At 50.3% G+C, this 11,865-nt stretch overlaps 1 protein-coding gene across 1 annotated transcript; it reads left to right on the top strand.

Annotated features, from left to right (window-relative positions):
- Window positions 1-5,183: 5,183 nt before the first annotated feature.
- Dhh (desert hedgehog signaling molecule) lies at window positions 5,184-9,337 on the top strand. The gene is made up of 3 exons (XM_041642721.1): window positions 5,184-5,486; window positions 8,203-8,464; window positions 8,712-9,337. Exons 1-3 carry the CDS (start codon window positions 5,184-5,186, stop codon window positions 9,335-9,337), a joined length of 1,191 nt encoding a protein of 396 aa, XP_041498655.1.
- The last annotated feature ends 2,528 nt before the right edge of the window (window positions 9,338-11,865 follow it).

The raw sequence follows: 11,865 nt of genomic DNA, 5'->3' as shown, positions 1-11,865 counted from the left end.
ATCTCTGCTTGTGGGAAGCAGAGGCCTGTAGATCTCTGAGTTCAAGGCTAATCTAATCTATATAGTAAGTTCCAGGACAGTCAGAGATACTAGAAAGACCTTATCTTAGAATTTTTGTTTATTTGTTTTTTTAAGGATTTTTATTTATTTATTAAGCATACAGTATTCTGTATACTGCACACTAGAAGTGGGCATCAGATCTCATTACAGATGGTTGTGAGCCACCATGTGGGTTGCTGGGAATTGAACTCAGGACCTCTGGAAGAACAGCCAGTGCTCTTAACCTCTGAGCCATCTCTCTAGCCCTGTTTGGGTTTTTTTTGTTGTTGTTGTTGTTTTTTTTTTTTTTTTTTTGAAACAGGGTTTCTCTGTGTATCAGACCTAGAATTCCTGGAACTTACTCTGTAGTCCAGGCCAACTGCCTCTGCTTCCCAAGTGCTTGGATTAAAGGCGTGCACCACCACCAATGCAGGGCTTCAATTTTTTAATTTTATTTATTTATTTTTGGGTTTTTGAGGCAGGGTTTGTTTTCTCTATAGTTTTGGAACCTATCCTGAAACTAGCTCTTGTAGACCAGTCTGATTTTGATCAGAGAGATCTGCCTGCCTCTGCCTCCTGAGTGCTGGGATTAAAGACGTAGGCCACCACCACCCGACCTCAATTTTTTTTTTTTTTAAGATTTGCTTTTAGCCTGGCAGTTATGGTTCACGCCTTTTATCCTAGCAATCGAAAGGCAGAGGCAGGCGGATCTGTGAATTCAAATCCAGACTTGAACTACAAAGTGAGTCCAGGACAGTCAAGGCTACACAGAGAAACCCTGCCTCAAAAACCAAAATAAATAATAGATATCTGCTTATAGTTCTCATGTATGAATGTCTGTGTGTAAGTATGTGTATGTACTGTGTGCATGTGTGATGCCTCCTAGTGTCCAGAAGGGGGCATCACTGGAATTACTGGAAGTTGTGAGCCACCAAGTGGACACTAAGAGCCAAACACAGGTCTGCAATAACAGTAAGTGCTCTTAACTGCTTTTTTTTGTGCTTCCCAGCACAAAAGCTTGGCTCTTATTTATCCAGGTTTGTGCGTGGACATGTGTCCCAGAGAGGGAGGGTGCTGCCATGGAGACAGAGTTACAGTCAGTTGTGAGCTAGGAGAAACTTGGGTCTTTGGTAAGAGCAGAAAGTACTCTTACATGCTGGAACATTGAAGTACGATTAATACAAGCTCAGACTGATATTGAAGACCAGAAAAGCAAAGCGGCCAGCCACTAGCTCTTACCTCGACCTCAGTCTGAAAATAGTGATCCTGCCTCCAGGAATCTCAGAATGAGACTGTGTCTGAGAGCTGTCTCCTGTTTTATAATCCTCTGTAGGACTGGGATTAAAGGCATGTACCACCCAATTTCTATGGCAACTAGTGTGTGTGTTACCACTGCCTGGTCTGTAAGGCTGACCAGTGTGGATGTTTTACTCTCTGATTTTCAGGCAAGCTTTATTTATTAAGATGCAAATGAGATTCCACTCTCTCCAATTACTGGTGTCTACATTTTTATTTATTTAGTTAGTTTTTGGTTTTTCGAGAGAGGGTTTCTCTGTAGCTTTGGAGCCTGTCCTAAAACTAACTCTTTAAAATATAAATATAAATAAATATATATATATATATATTATGTATACAATATTCTGTCTGTGTCTATGCCTGCAGGCCAGAAGAGGGCACCAGACCCCATTCCAGATGGTTGTGAGCCACCATGTGGTTGCTGGGAATTGAACTCAGGATCTTTGGTAGAGCAGGCAATGCTCTTAATCTCTGAGCCATTTCTCCAGCCCCGAACTAACTCTTTTTTTTTTTTTGGTTTTTTGGGACAGGGTTTCTCTGTGGTTTTTGGAGCCTGTCCTGGAACTAGCTCTGTAGACCAGGCTGGTCTCGAACTCACAGAGATCCGCCTGCCTCTGCCTCCCGAGTGCTAGGATTAAAGGCGTGCACCACCACCGCCCGGCCCGAACTAACTCTTTAAAATGTTTTTATTTAGGTTTTTTTTTTTTTAATGTCTTGAGTGTTGTGCCTGAATGTATATCTGCACACCACATGGGTTCAGTGCCTGAGGAGGCCAGAAGAAGATATTGTATCCCCTGGTGTGGGATATGGACCGCTGATCAGCTGCCAAGTGGGTGCTGGGAATTAAACCTTGGTCTTTTAGAGAAGCAGGTGATCCATCTCTCCACCCTTAATTGTCTTCCAGTAGCAAACTCAAGGTACGTTATTGTCCTGGTTGGTTTTGTCAGCTTGAAACAACTCTAGACATACCTGTGAAAGACTCTAACCTGGGAAAGTCCCTCTGTAAGACTGGCCTGTAGGCAAATCTGTGGAGCATTTTCTTTCATTGATGTAGAAGGGCCCAGCCTCCTATGGGCAGTGCCACCCCTGGGCAGGTGGTCCCAGGCTGCTTGAGAAAACAGGCAGAAGAAGCCCTGTTTTGGGTCCTTCCAGGTTCTTGCCTTGAGGCTCTCGCTCAGGATTTTTGTCTTTTTTTTTTTTAATATGAGTGTTTTGCCTGCATATATGTATGTTTACCATGAGCGCGCCTGGTCCCCCGGGAGGTCAGAAGAAAGTGTCAGATCCCCTGGAACTGGAGTTCTGGATGGTTGTGAACCACCATGTGGGAGCTAGGAACAGAAACTGGGTCCTTTAGGAGGAGCAGCCAGTGCTCTTAGCTGCTGAGTCAGCCCTCCAGCCTTAAATTCTTGTCCTGACTTCCCTTCATGATGGATTGTGATTGGAGTTTGTAAGCTGAAATCCTTTTCTCCCCAAGTGGTTTCTGGTCTTTTTTATTTATCAAAACAACAAAGCCCTGCAGACAGCTATGTGGCTGAGGATGAGGAAGTCTGTCCATCTGCAGGCTGCAATCCTCAGAGGAGCTGACTTCAGTGGTAGGAACTGGTGGGTAAGAAATGTCTCTGAGCCGGGCGGTGGTGGCGCACGCCTTTAATCCCAGCACTCGGGAGGCAGAGGCAGGCGGATCTCTGATTTTGAGGCCAGCCTGGTCTACAAGAGCTAGTGCCAGGACAGGCTCCAAAGCTACAGAGAAACCCTTTCTCGAAAAACTAAAAAAAAAAAAAAAAAAAAAAGAAGTGTCTCTGAGAAGAGGCCTGGAGAATTGGAAATCGATCCAGAGGGACGAGATAGAGGATGCGAGGTGAAGAGAACTGATCCTCATCCTCTTACAGACCAAGATTTTAGGTGTCCACTGCCTTTCAACAGCTTCAAAATGACTACTTAATCAAAATGCATTGTCCAGGGTAAAGTACTCAGGATTTCAGGGCCATCTTGTTTGTTTGTTTGTTTGGTTGGTTGGTTGGTTATTTTGAGACAGGGTTTCTCTGTATAACAACCATGGCAGTCCTGAAACCCGCTTTGTAGACCAGGCTGGCCTTGACCTCACAGAGATCCACCTGTAATGGTGTGTGCCACCACCAGGCCTTGGGCCAGCCATCTTAACACAGCAAATTGAAGCCAGATCAGCTACAAATGACTGTCTCAGACAAAACAGAGAAATAGGGATATATCTCAATTGATAAAAATCAATTGTGTGGGGCTGGAGGGATGGCTCAGAGCCTAAGAGCACTGGCTGCTCTTCTAGGGGTTCTGAGTTCAATTCCCAGCAACCATATGGTGACTCACAACCATCTGTAATGAGATCTGGTGCCTTCTTCTGGCCTGCAGGGATACACACAGACAGAATATTGTATACATAATAAATAAATCTTTTAAAAAAAATCAATTGTGTGCTTGCCTAGCATGTTTGAGGTGCTGGGTTTTTTATTTTTATTTTAAAGGTTTTACATGTATGGGTGTTTTGCTTGCATATCTGTGTACCACTTGCATGCCTGGTGTCTGAGGAGGCCAGAAGACAGCATTGACCACGCTCCCCAGCTGGAGTTACAGAGGGTAGTTAGCCACCATGTGGGTGCTAGAAAATCAGGTCCTCTGGAAAAAGAGCCAGCACTACTAGCTGCTGAGCTATCTCTCCAGCCCAAGGCCCTGGTTTTGGCCCCCACCACATAAACCCAGTGTGGTGGTGCACCTCTGGGAAGCAGCTGGAGACCAGAGGAGAAAACTTTCAAGGTCAGCCTTCTGTGATGTGAGTTCAAGACCAAGCCTGCGCTACATTAGATTGTGTCAAGAAGGAGGGAGAGGGATGAAAAGTGACCCTTGAGTACCTGGCAAAGACTGAGGGGACACAGGGCTGGGAAAGCGTTGGGCTGGCAAGATGGATGAGCAGGTCAAAGGACTTGCCACACCCGATGAACCCGAGTTTAATCCCTAGAGCCCACAGTGAAAGCTGATTTTCAAAACTCCTCCGACTTCCACTGTTGTGGCGCATGCACGCTCATACATCACCCCTAAACTGACTTGTGAGAGTCCAGCTCTGTTCCTCAGAAGATACAAACTCACCAAGGAAAACTCTGGGATCCACTTCTGGTTATGGATGACTGTGGAGGGAGAAGAACCAGGAAGACCTGAGGACCACAGAGGAGGGAAGCTTTGATTGTATGCCCAAAGGGCTTGGATGGCCTTAAGCAGAAATTGGAACTCAGACTTCCTGGATGACAGCAGCGGGCATGGCCTGCCAGAGTCGACTTTGGGAGCAAAGACTAGCAGAGGAAGATAGTTTGGTTCCTAATTTAGACTCGGAGGTAGAAGGATGCTTATCCAGGCAGCCAGGACTGTAAAGCTTCAAGGATTTCCTAAGCAGGTGCCTGCCTGGTTTCCAGGATGGGACACACTTCAGTGAAGAATGGAGCAGTGGTGACCGCTTGATCCCCCCGCCTGGGTGGGAGAGGGCGGGACAGTCCTGGGAGAAGGACGGGGGGCGGGGCCAGGGACCACTTAAGGCGGGGTCAGGGCGGTTCTGGGAGCACCGGAGCTGGGCAGCAGGGGCCGGCTGGGTCGGCACTCACCCTCGACCCACCTGCCCTGTAATGGTAGTCTATCAGTGGTAGGTTCCAGGTTCCCCGGGGCATGTAGGCAATTAGTGGTTGCCAGGTGTTCGGAGCCACCAGCGCTCCAGGTACCCTGGGAGCTTGCTTCTCTATCAGCGGTGCTGGCTCTTGTGGAGATGTCCAATTGACAGGAGAGTTACTGAGGACCATAACGCTCCCCTTTGAACCAATTCCACGGTGCCCATGGCTCTGCGGGCCAGTCTGTTGCCCCTGTGCTGCTTGGCACTCCTGGCACTGTCTGTCCAGAGCTGCGGGCCGGGCCGGGGACCGGTTGGCCGGCGGCGATACGTGCGCAAGCAGCTTGTGCCTCTGCTGTACAAGCAGTTTGTGCCTAGTGTGCCCGAGCGGACCCTTGGCGCGAGTGGGCCAGCGGAGGGGAGGGTAGCAAGGGGGTCCGAGCGCTTCCGGGACCTCGTACCCAACTACAACCCCGACATAATCTTCAAGGATGAGGAGAACAGCGGGGCTGACCGCCTGATGACAGAGGTAAGGAGCGCTTCTCCCCACCTGCTCTCCTGCACATCAGTAACTCCTCGTCGGTTTTCCTACCCGGGTATGAACTGTCACTTTATCTCCCGAGGCCTTAAACTAAAATAAAGTAAGACCTCCTTCATCACATCCTTCAAGAAAGCAAATAACCTGCTGGCTGGTAGTGGTTTGGAGGAATCCAAACGGCAAAGGCTGGGATGGGGAGGGGGAGGAGGAACTGACTAGTGAGAGTGAATCTGGGAGAGGCTGGAGTGAGGGCGGGGAAAGGAGGATGGCGGCAGGCGAGACGGGAAATGGCTGAGGCGTGGACCGGGGGTCAGCCACCGAGCCAGGCAGGAAGGGCTGGGGTGAGCTGGGGGCCAGGAGCTGGCTAGGGTAGGTAGCCTACAGAAGGCTTTACGCTTAGCCTGGCTCTTGGCCTGATGTCCAAAAGTTCTGAGTCAAAAAGAAGGGGGCTGAAAAAGGAATGGGCAAGAGTCAGGTTACCAGACCATCTTCCTGAGAATGGGGTGGTCAGGGATTGTCCTCCGTCTTGAGAGACTTTGGGCAAAAAATCGTCCTCGGAATAGATAGATGAATGGTGAGACCTTTGCCTCGAATAAATAATTAAATTCAACTACCGTTATGGAGCACCTGCTACAGATGGGTGCTGAACCTGCCTGGAATACGGTGGACCATGACCTGGAAAAGAACCTTCTCTGGTCACGTCCTGGAATGTCAGAACTGAAAGGAAATTCAGAAGACATATTTCTCCACCCCCACCCCGCCCCTCACTTATATCTGAGAGGTGGGTCCCAGGGGGAAAAAGCAATTTAATCAGGGCCTCACAGCTAAATTCATGGCGTTGCCAAGACTAGAATTTGGGACTCAGGGTTCCGAGTCCTATATACTTTCCATTACAACACCTAATTGTGTGTGCAGTAGGGAGGTGGGGAGAGGAAGGGGTACGGATTTCCTCTCACTGCCATAGCTTTCCAGGTTACTTTGTTAGGAAAACCTGTACAGGGAAGAAGGATTTTTTTCTTTTTCTTTTTTTTTTTTTAATGTAGCCCTTATGGGCCAGGAACTTGCTATGTAAAACTCACAGAAATCCTCCTGCCTCTACCTCCTGCTTGCTGTGGTTAAGGGTGAAAACTAATCACTCCAGGGATGAAGTCATTCTCTTTCTAGAAATCAGAAAGGAGCATTCCTTTCCACCTTGGCCATGGAGCCTTGTAGTGCTTCCCTCTGGTTGAAACCTGCAGCAGAGGGGCAGAACAAGGGATAGGCTCAAGAGGCCTCCAAAGGCCCGGGCAACCCCCCCCCCCCAACACACACACACCCAGTCTTGCTTATCTCCCACACCCTGGCTGCAAAAGGACTCTATTGAGTTGGCTCCTCTGTTCTGGGCTACTGCCCCCGCAGGTCAGGGCCTTCTTAGGGGACAAAACGACACGAAGTTGGAAAGAGTACCACTTGTATAGCGCCTCTTCAGAGGTGCAGCTGACTAGAAAAGAGGGTAGGGAATGCCCCTCTAGCAATCATTTAGAATCCATGTTCGAGGTGAGAGATGAAAAGGGACAAAGAAAAAGAAGTTGTTCTCTGCGCTCCTCCTGCGCTGCTGCTCCCGTGGTGTCGCGGCTCTGGTGCGCGCCAAGGTCTCCAACTCCCAGACGGGAGCCGCCAAGATAACCGTGGCCTCCCTCCCCCGGGGGTGCAGGCCTGCGTCTGTGGCTCCTTTTCCTCCACTCGCACCCTGCGCGGGAGGTGGAGGTAGGTCCTGCCATTCTCAGGTGCTGCTCCTCCCACGCCTCTAAGGGCTGATTCTGAAACAGAGATGAGAGAGATGGGGGGCTCTCAGAACTGAAACAGTGGCAGGCTGGCCACGCTGGGGGAGGGGACCTGGCGGGCGGGAGCAGGGATGTGGGGCGCGGCGTTCTGCCCTTTCCTCTCCCTGAGCCGGGGCGGCTGAAAAGCGCCTTTGTAGCTGGAGCTGCTGAGTCCGCTTCTCCCGACGCGTTCCCGGCCTCGGCCCGAGATTCTCGCTTAGTTAAGTCATCCGGGAGAATAGCCATTGTACTTTATGCAGCCCCCGCCACCCGACTCTTTTTCCAGCAGCCTTGATCCCACGCGGCTCTTCTTGGGCACCTCTGTAGGGGCGCACCCAGACCACCAATGGGTTAATGCTAGAGGCTGAAAGGAGGAGGAGGAAGGAAGGAAGGAAGGAAGGAAGCGATGCCCAGTGCTGGGGAAGGCAACCAAACAAAAGATGAATCAGACGGAGGGAGGGCAACTGGGGCCCAGGGCGGGGGTCAGGCTTAAATAGGACTCGATTCGGGGAGCCAGGCCCTCCCTAGCCAAACTTTCATCCTCTCTCTCTCCTATGAGTCTCTCTTTGATTGGACTGAGGTCCTGGGACAAATAAGGGTGAGATGTAGGCACTGAAAATGGGGGGAAATAACTAGGTATGGAGATACCCTCTCACCTTCAGAGGGGTTAATTCCATGGTTCGGTTCTCTAAGCATGCCCTGGCAATCAAGTACAGATTGGTGACTACACCTATTCAGACCCTTGCTTCCCCAGGACACTGAGAACTCGGGAGGGAATGGACTTGGTCCAGAGAGTAAGGATGCACGGATGCCTTACTGGTCCCTTGCACCTCACCCTGCCCATCGCCTGCCCGGTGGTGATGGTAGTGGCAGTGGGAAAACTGGCTGCTTATTCCCCCCACTAGCGTTGCAAAGAGCGAGTGAACGCTCTAGCCATTGCGGTGATGAACATGTGGCCCGGAGTGCGCCTACGTGTGACTGAAGGCTGGGACGAGGATGGCCACCACGCTCAGGACTCACTCCACTATGAAGGCCGCGCCTTGGATATCACCACGTCTGACCGTGACCGCAATAAGTATGGTTTGCTGGCGCGCCTAGCAGTGGAAGCAGGCTTCGACTGGGTCTACTACGAGTCCCGAAACCACGTCCACGTGTCGGTCAAAGCTGGTACAGTAGACGCCAGATGGTGATCCATCCAAAGGGGGTTTTCATGGGGGATAGTCTCCTTGCTACCCTCAAGGGACCAAACAGGCAGTAGTGTTGTAAACCAACTTTTCCATTTACACCCAAGGTGTGACTAGATCCCTGGAAATTGAACGATATCCCGTGACTAGTGAGGTCTGCGTTGGGCTTCACCCACATCTTCTAGAATCTGTTCTTGTATTTGCTGATCTGGTCTTAATCCTCCTTGCAGATAACTCACTGGCGGTCCGAGCCGGCGGCTGCTTTCCGGGAAATGCCACAGTGCGTCTGCGGAGCGGCGAGCGGAAGGGGCTGAGAGAACTCCATCGTGGTGACTGGGTACTGGCCGCCGATGCAGCGGGCCGGGTGGTGCCCACGCCGGTGCTACTCTTCCTGGACCGGGACCTGCAGCGCCGCGCCTCTTTCGTAGCTGTGGAGACCGAGCAGCCTCCGCGCAAACTGTTGCTCACACCCTGGCATCTGGTGTTCGCGGCTCGTGGGCCAGCACCGGCTCCTGGTGACTTTGCACCGGTGTTCGCGCGCCGGTTACGCGCTGGGGACTCGGTGCTGGCTCCAGGCGGGGACGCGCTCCGGCCGGCTCGCGTAGCCCGTGTGGCCCGCGAGGAAGCAGTGGGCGTGTTCGCACCGCTCACTGCGCACGGGACGCTGCTGGTGAACGACGTCCTCGCCTCCTGTTACGCGGTTCTGGAGAGTCACCAGTGGGCCCACCGCGCCTTCGCGCCTTTGCGCCTGCTGCACGCGCTCGGGGCGTTGCTCCCCGGGGGTGCGGTCCAGCCGACTGGCATGCATTGGTACTCTCGACTACTTTACCGCTTGGCGGAGGAGTTAATGGGCTGAGCATCCGAGTATAGAAGTACTCCAGGCTCTGGGCGAAACCGAAACCGAGGCGTGCTAAGATCTGGGGATGTGAGCAGCACAGGTGATTGGGAAAGTGGGTATGGAAAGAGACTAGAGAAAAAGAAGAGCTGTACTGGAACTTATTGGTTTAGGGGCAACTTTTAGCTGAGAGGAGTGCTCCTCGGGTCCTTGATAACTGGGTTTGCTGATAGGCAACTCTTTAATGAGGACTTTTTTTTGCGTCTTCCCCAGTGCCCCAGTCTCACCCGATAATTTTATTTTCTATTTATAAATTGTAATATAATGATTTGGTTGCCCAACCCACCAAGGTGAGGGCCTGGAGTGTGGCATTAACACTGTCTGACACAGCCAGTCAATCTGATGCCTCGCGTTCTCCTGCAGGTGGCTTAATAAAGGGAAGGCTTATTGGAAACCACCTTCACTCAGGCAATTCACCTCCGAAGAGGAGGAGAATCCGGACTAACCAGAGTCAACACCTAATGCCCAACTCTCCCTTCTTCCGCAGCAAGATCTTTCAAACCCTTTTGCTGCAGAGGGCGTCCCAAACCATCAGCAACAGACCAGAAATACCCTGCCCTGTTTTTGGTGCTGGTCGCACCCCCATCTGGGACCAAAACTGTTCTTATGAGTACACATCCCAACTTGGGGGTGGGGCTTACCGAGGGAGCCTGAAGGCTGATGCTCAATACATTTGGAGTCTTCTATGGGATGTTTTGGCCTATCCCTGTCGACTATAAACCAGCCTAGCCGCCTCCTGCCCGCTGATGAAGCGGTCTGATTTTCTTTTTTCTGGGATTTTGCTAGGCCAATTTATGAATCATGGGTGTTCCTTACAGTCCACACACATTTGTGGCCTAGACAGAAAAATCCTAGAGTGACCAGGAATGGTGGTACCCGCCTATAATTTCAACACTCTGGAAATGGAGACAGGACAAAACAGGAGGACTATGAGTTCAAGGCTAACTTGGGCTGCATTGTAGGAGAGAGAGAGAGAGAGAGAGAGAGAGAGGAAGAAGAAGAAGAAGAAGAAGAAGAAGAAGAAGAAGAAGAAGAGGAGGAGGAGGAGGAGGAGGAGGAGGAGCAGGAGCAGGAGGAGGAGGAGAGGAGAAGAGAAGAGAAGCTGGGGAGAGAACAGATTTTTGCTTGGGTATACCTGAGGGAAACAGGCTCACACCCCCGCCCCTTCCTTTCCCTTCTCCTGTTACTGACTGTGTCTCTTTGGCTGTTGTGGGGAATCTTGGGATTCTAACACGGTAAACACCTGAAATGCAGGTAGATTGATGTCCCTAGCTAGGAGTGCACAGGTAGGGACTGCTCTGGAAGTGAGGTATGTAGGATCCTAGGGACAGTCAATGTACTCCCAGGGCCTGGGCTGAAACCTGTTACATCTTGTTGCTAGGAAGATTTACTCTGTTCTGAACTTCTGAGCCGAGGCCTTTCTATGAATACGCTGCCCTCTGGTGGCATACAGGAGAATTCTAAGCCCAGGGACACAGAAAAACAGTCCCCCCACCCCATACGGGCGCAAGCACACACTTTCTCACACGCTGGACCAAAGGGGAATGTTTTGCATGGTGCAATGGACTTGCTCACAGGAACCATGTCTGAGGAGGCAGAACTGATGCACGGGGTCTGTTAAGCCTTTAGCACTGTGCCAGCGTCGGAAGACCTGAGGGACCTGCTTGCTTTTCTTTCAATCCTTGACATTTTTTATAGCCTAGTTCAACTCTGGGAAGCAGGAGATATAGGTAATAGTGTAGACGTCCTCATGTCCTGCACTTTAGTGACCCTCAAACCTTGTGGTCCACAGGTAAAAGCAAATAGAGCTCCAAACAGTGCCTGATGAAGGTCCTCCCATTCACCAACATCCTCCATCTACATCCTCCGGTACCCATTACCGACCTGCCTTCTCCTTGCCTCAGAGACACATCCCAAACGATAGTCTTTTCTACTTCCTTTCTTACTCTCCTCTTGTTTGCTTCTCTTAGATCCTGGTACCTTTTTTCTTATCACCCAGGTGATGAGCAATCTGATAGGTTAAGTCTTTCTGTGTTGCTGGGTGACCTGTGTTTACTACATCTCCTAACTATTACTTGTATCTAAACTGGTGAGACTAAGGCTTTTAACCAGAAAACCATAATGGCTGGCTGGGAATATAGCTCAGTAGCAGAGCATTAGCCCCAGGTTCAATCCCCAGTACCTCTCATATATATATATATATATATATATATATATATATATATATATATATATTTGGGGATAAGGAGAACACATTGGTTTTTTTCTTTTTTTTTTTAAGGATTTATTTTATTTATTATATATACAGTGTTCTGTCTGCATGTATCCCTGCAGGCCAGAAGAGGGCACCAGATCTCATTACAGATGGTTGTGAACCACCATGTCATTGCTGGGAATTGAACTCAGGACCTGGGGAAGAACAGCCAGTGCTCTTAACCTCTGAGCCATCTCTCCAGCCCCCCACATTGGTTTTCATTAAATCACATCCT

This window comes from Microtus oregoni, unplaced genomic scaffold (assembly GCF_018167655.1).
Source record: "Microtus oregoni isolate MIOR12 unplaced genomic scaffold, Mior012 000077F_ref0000221, whole genome shotgun sequence".
Classification (NCBI taxonomy): domain Eukaryota; kingdom Metazoa; phylum Chordata; class Mammalia; order Rodentia; family Cricetidae; genus Microtus; species Microtus oregoni.
This window is presented reverse-complemented; position numbering and strand designations above follow the sequence as displayed.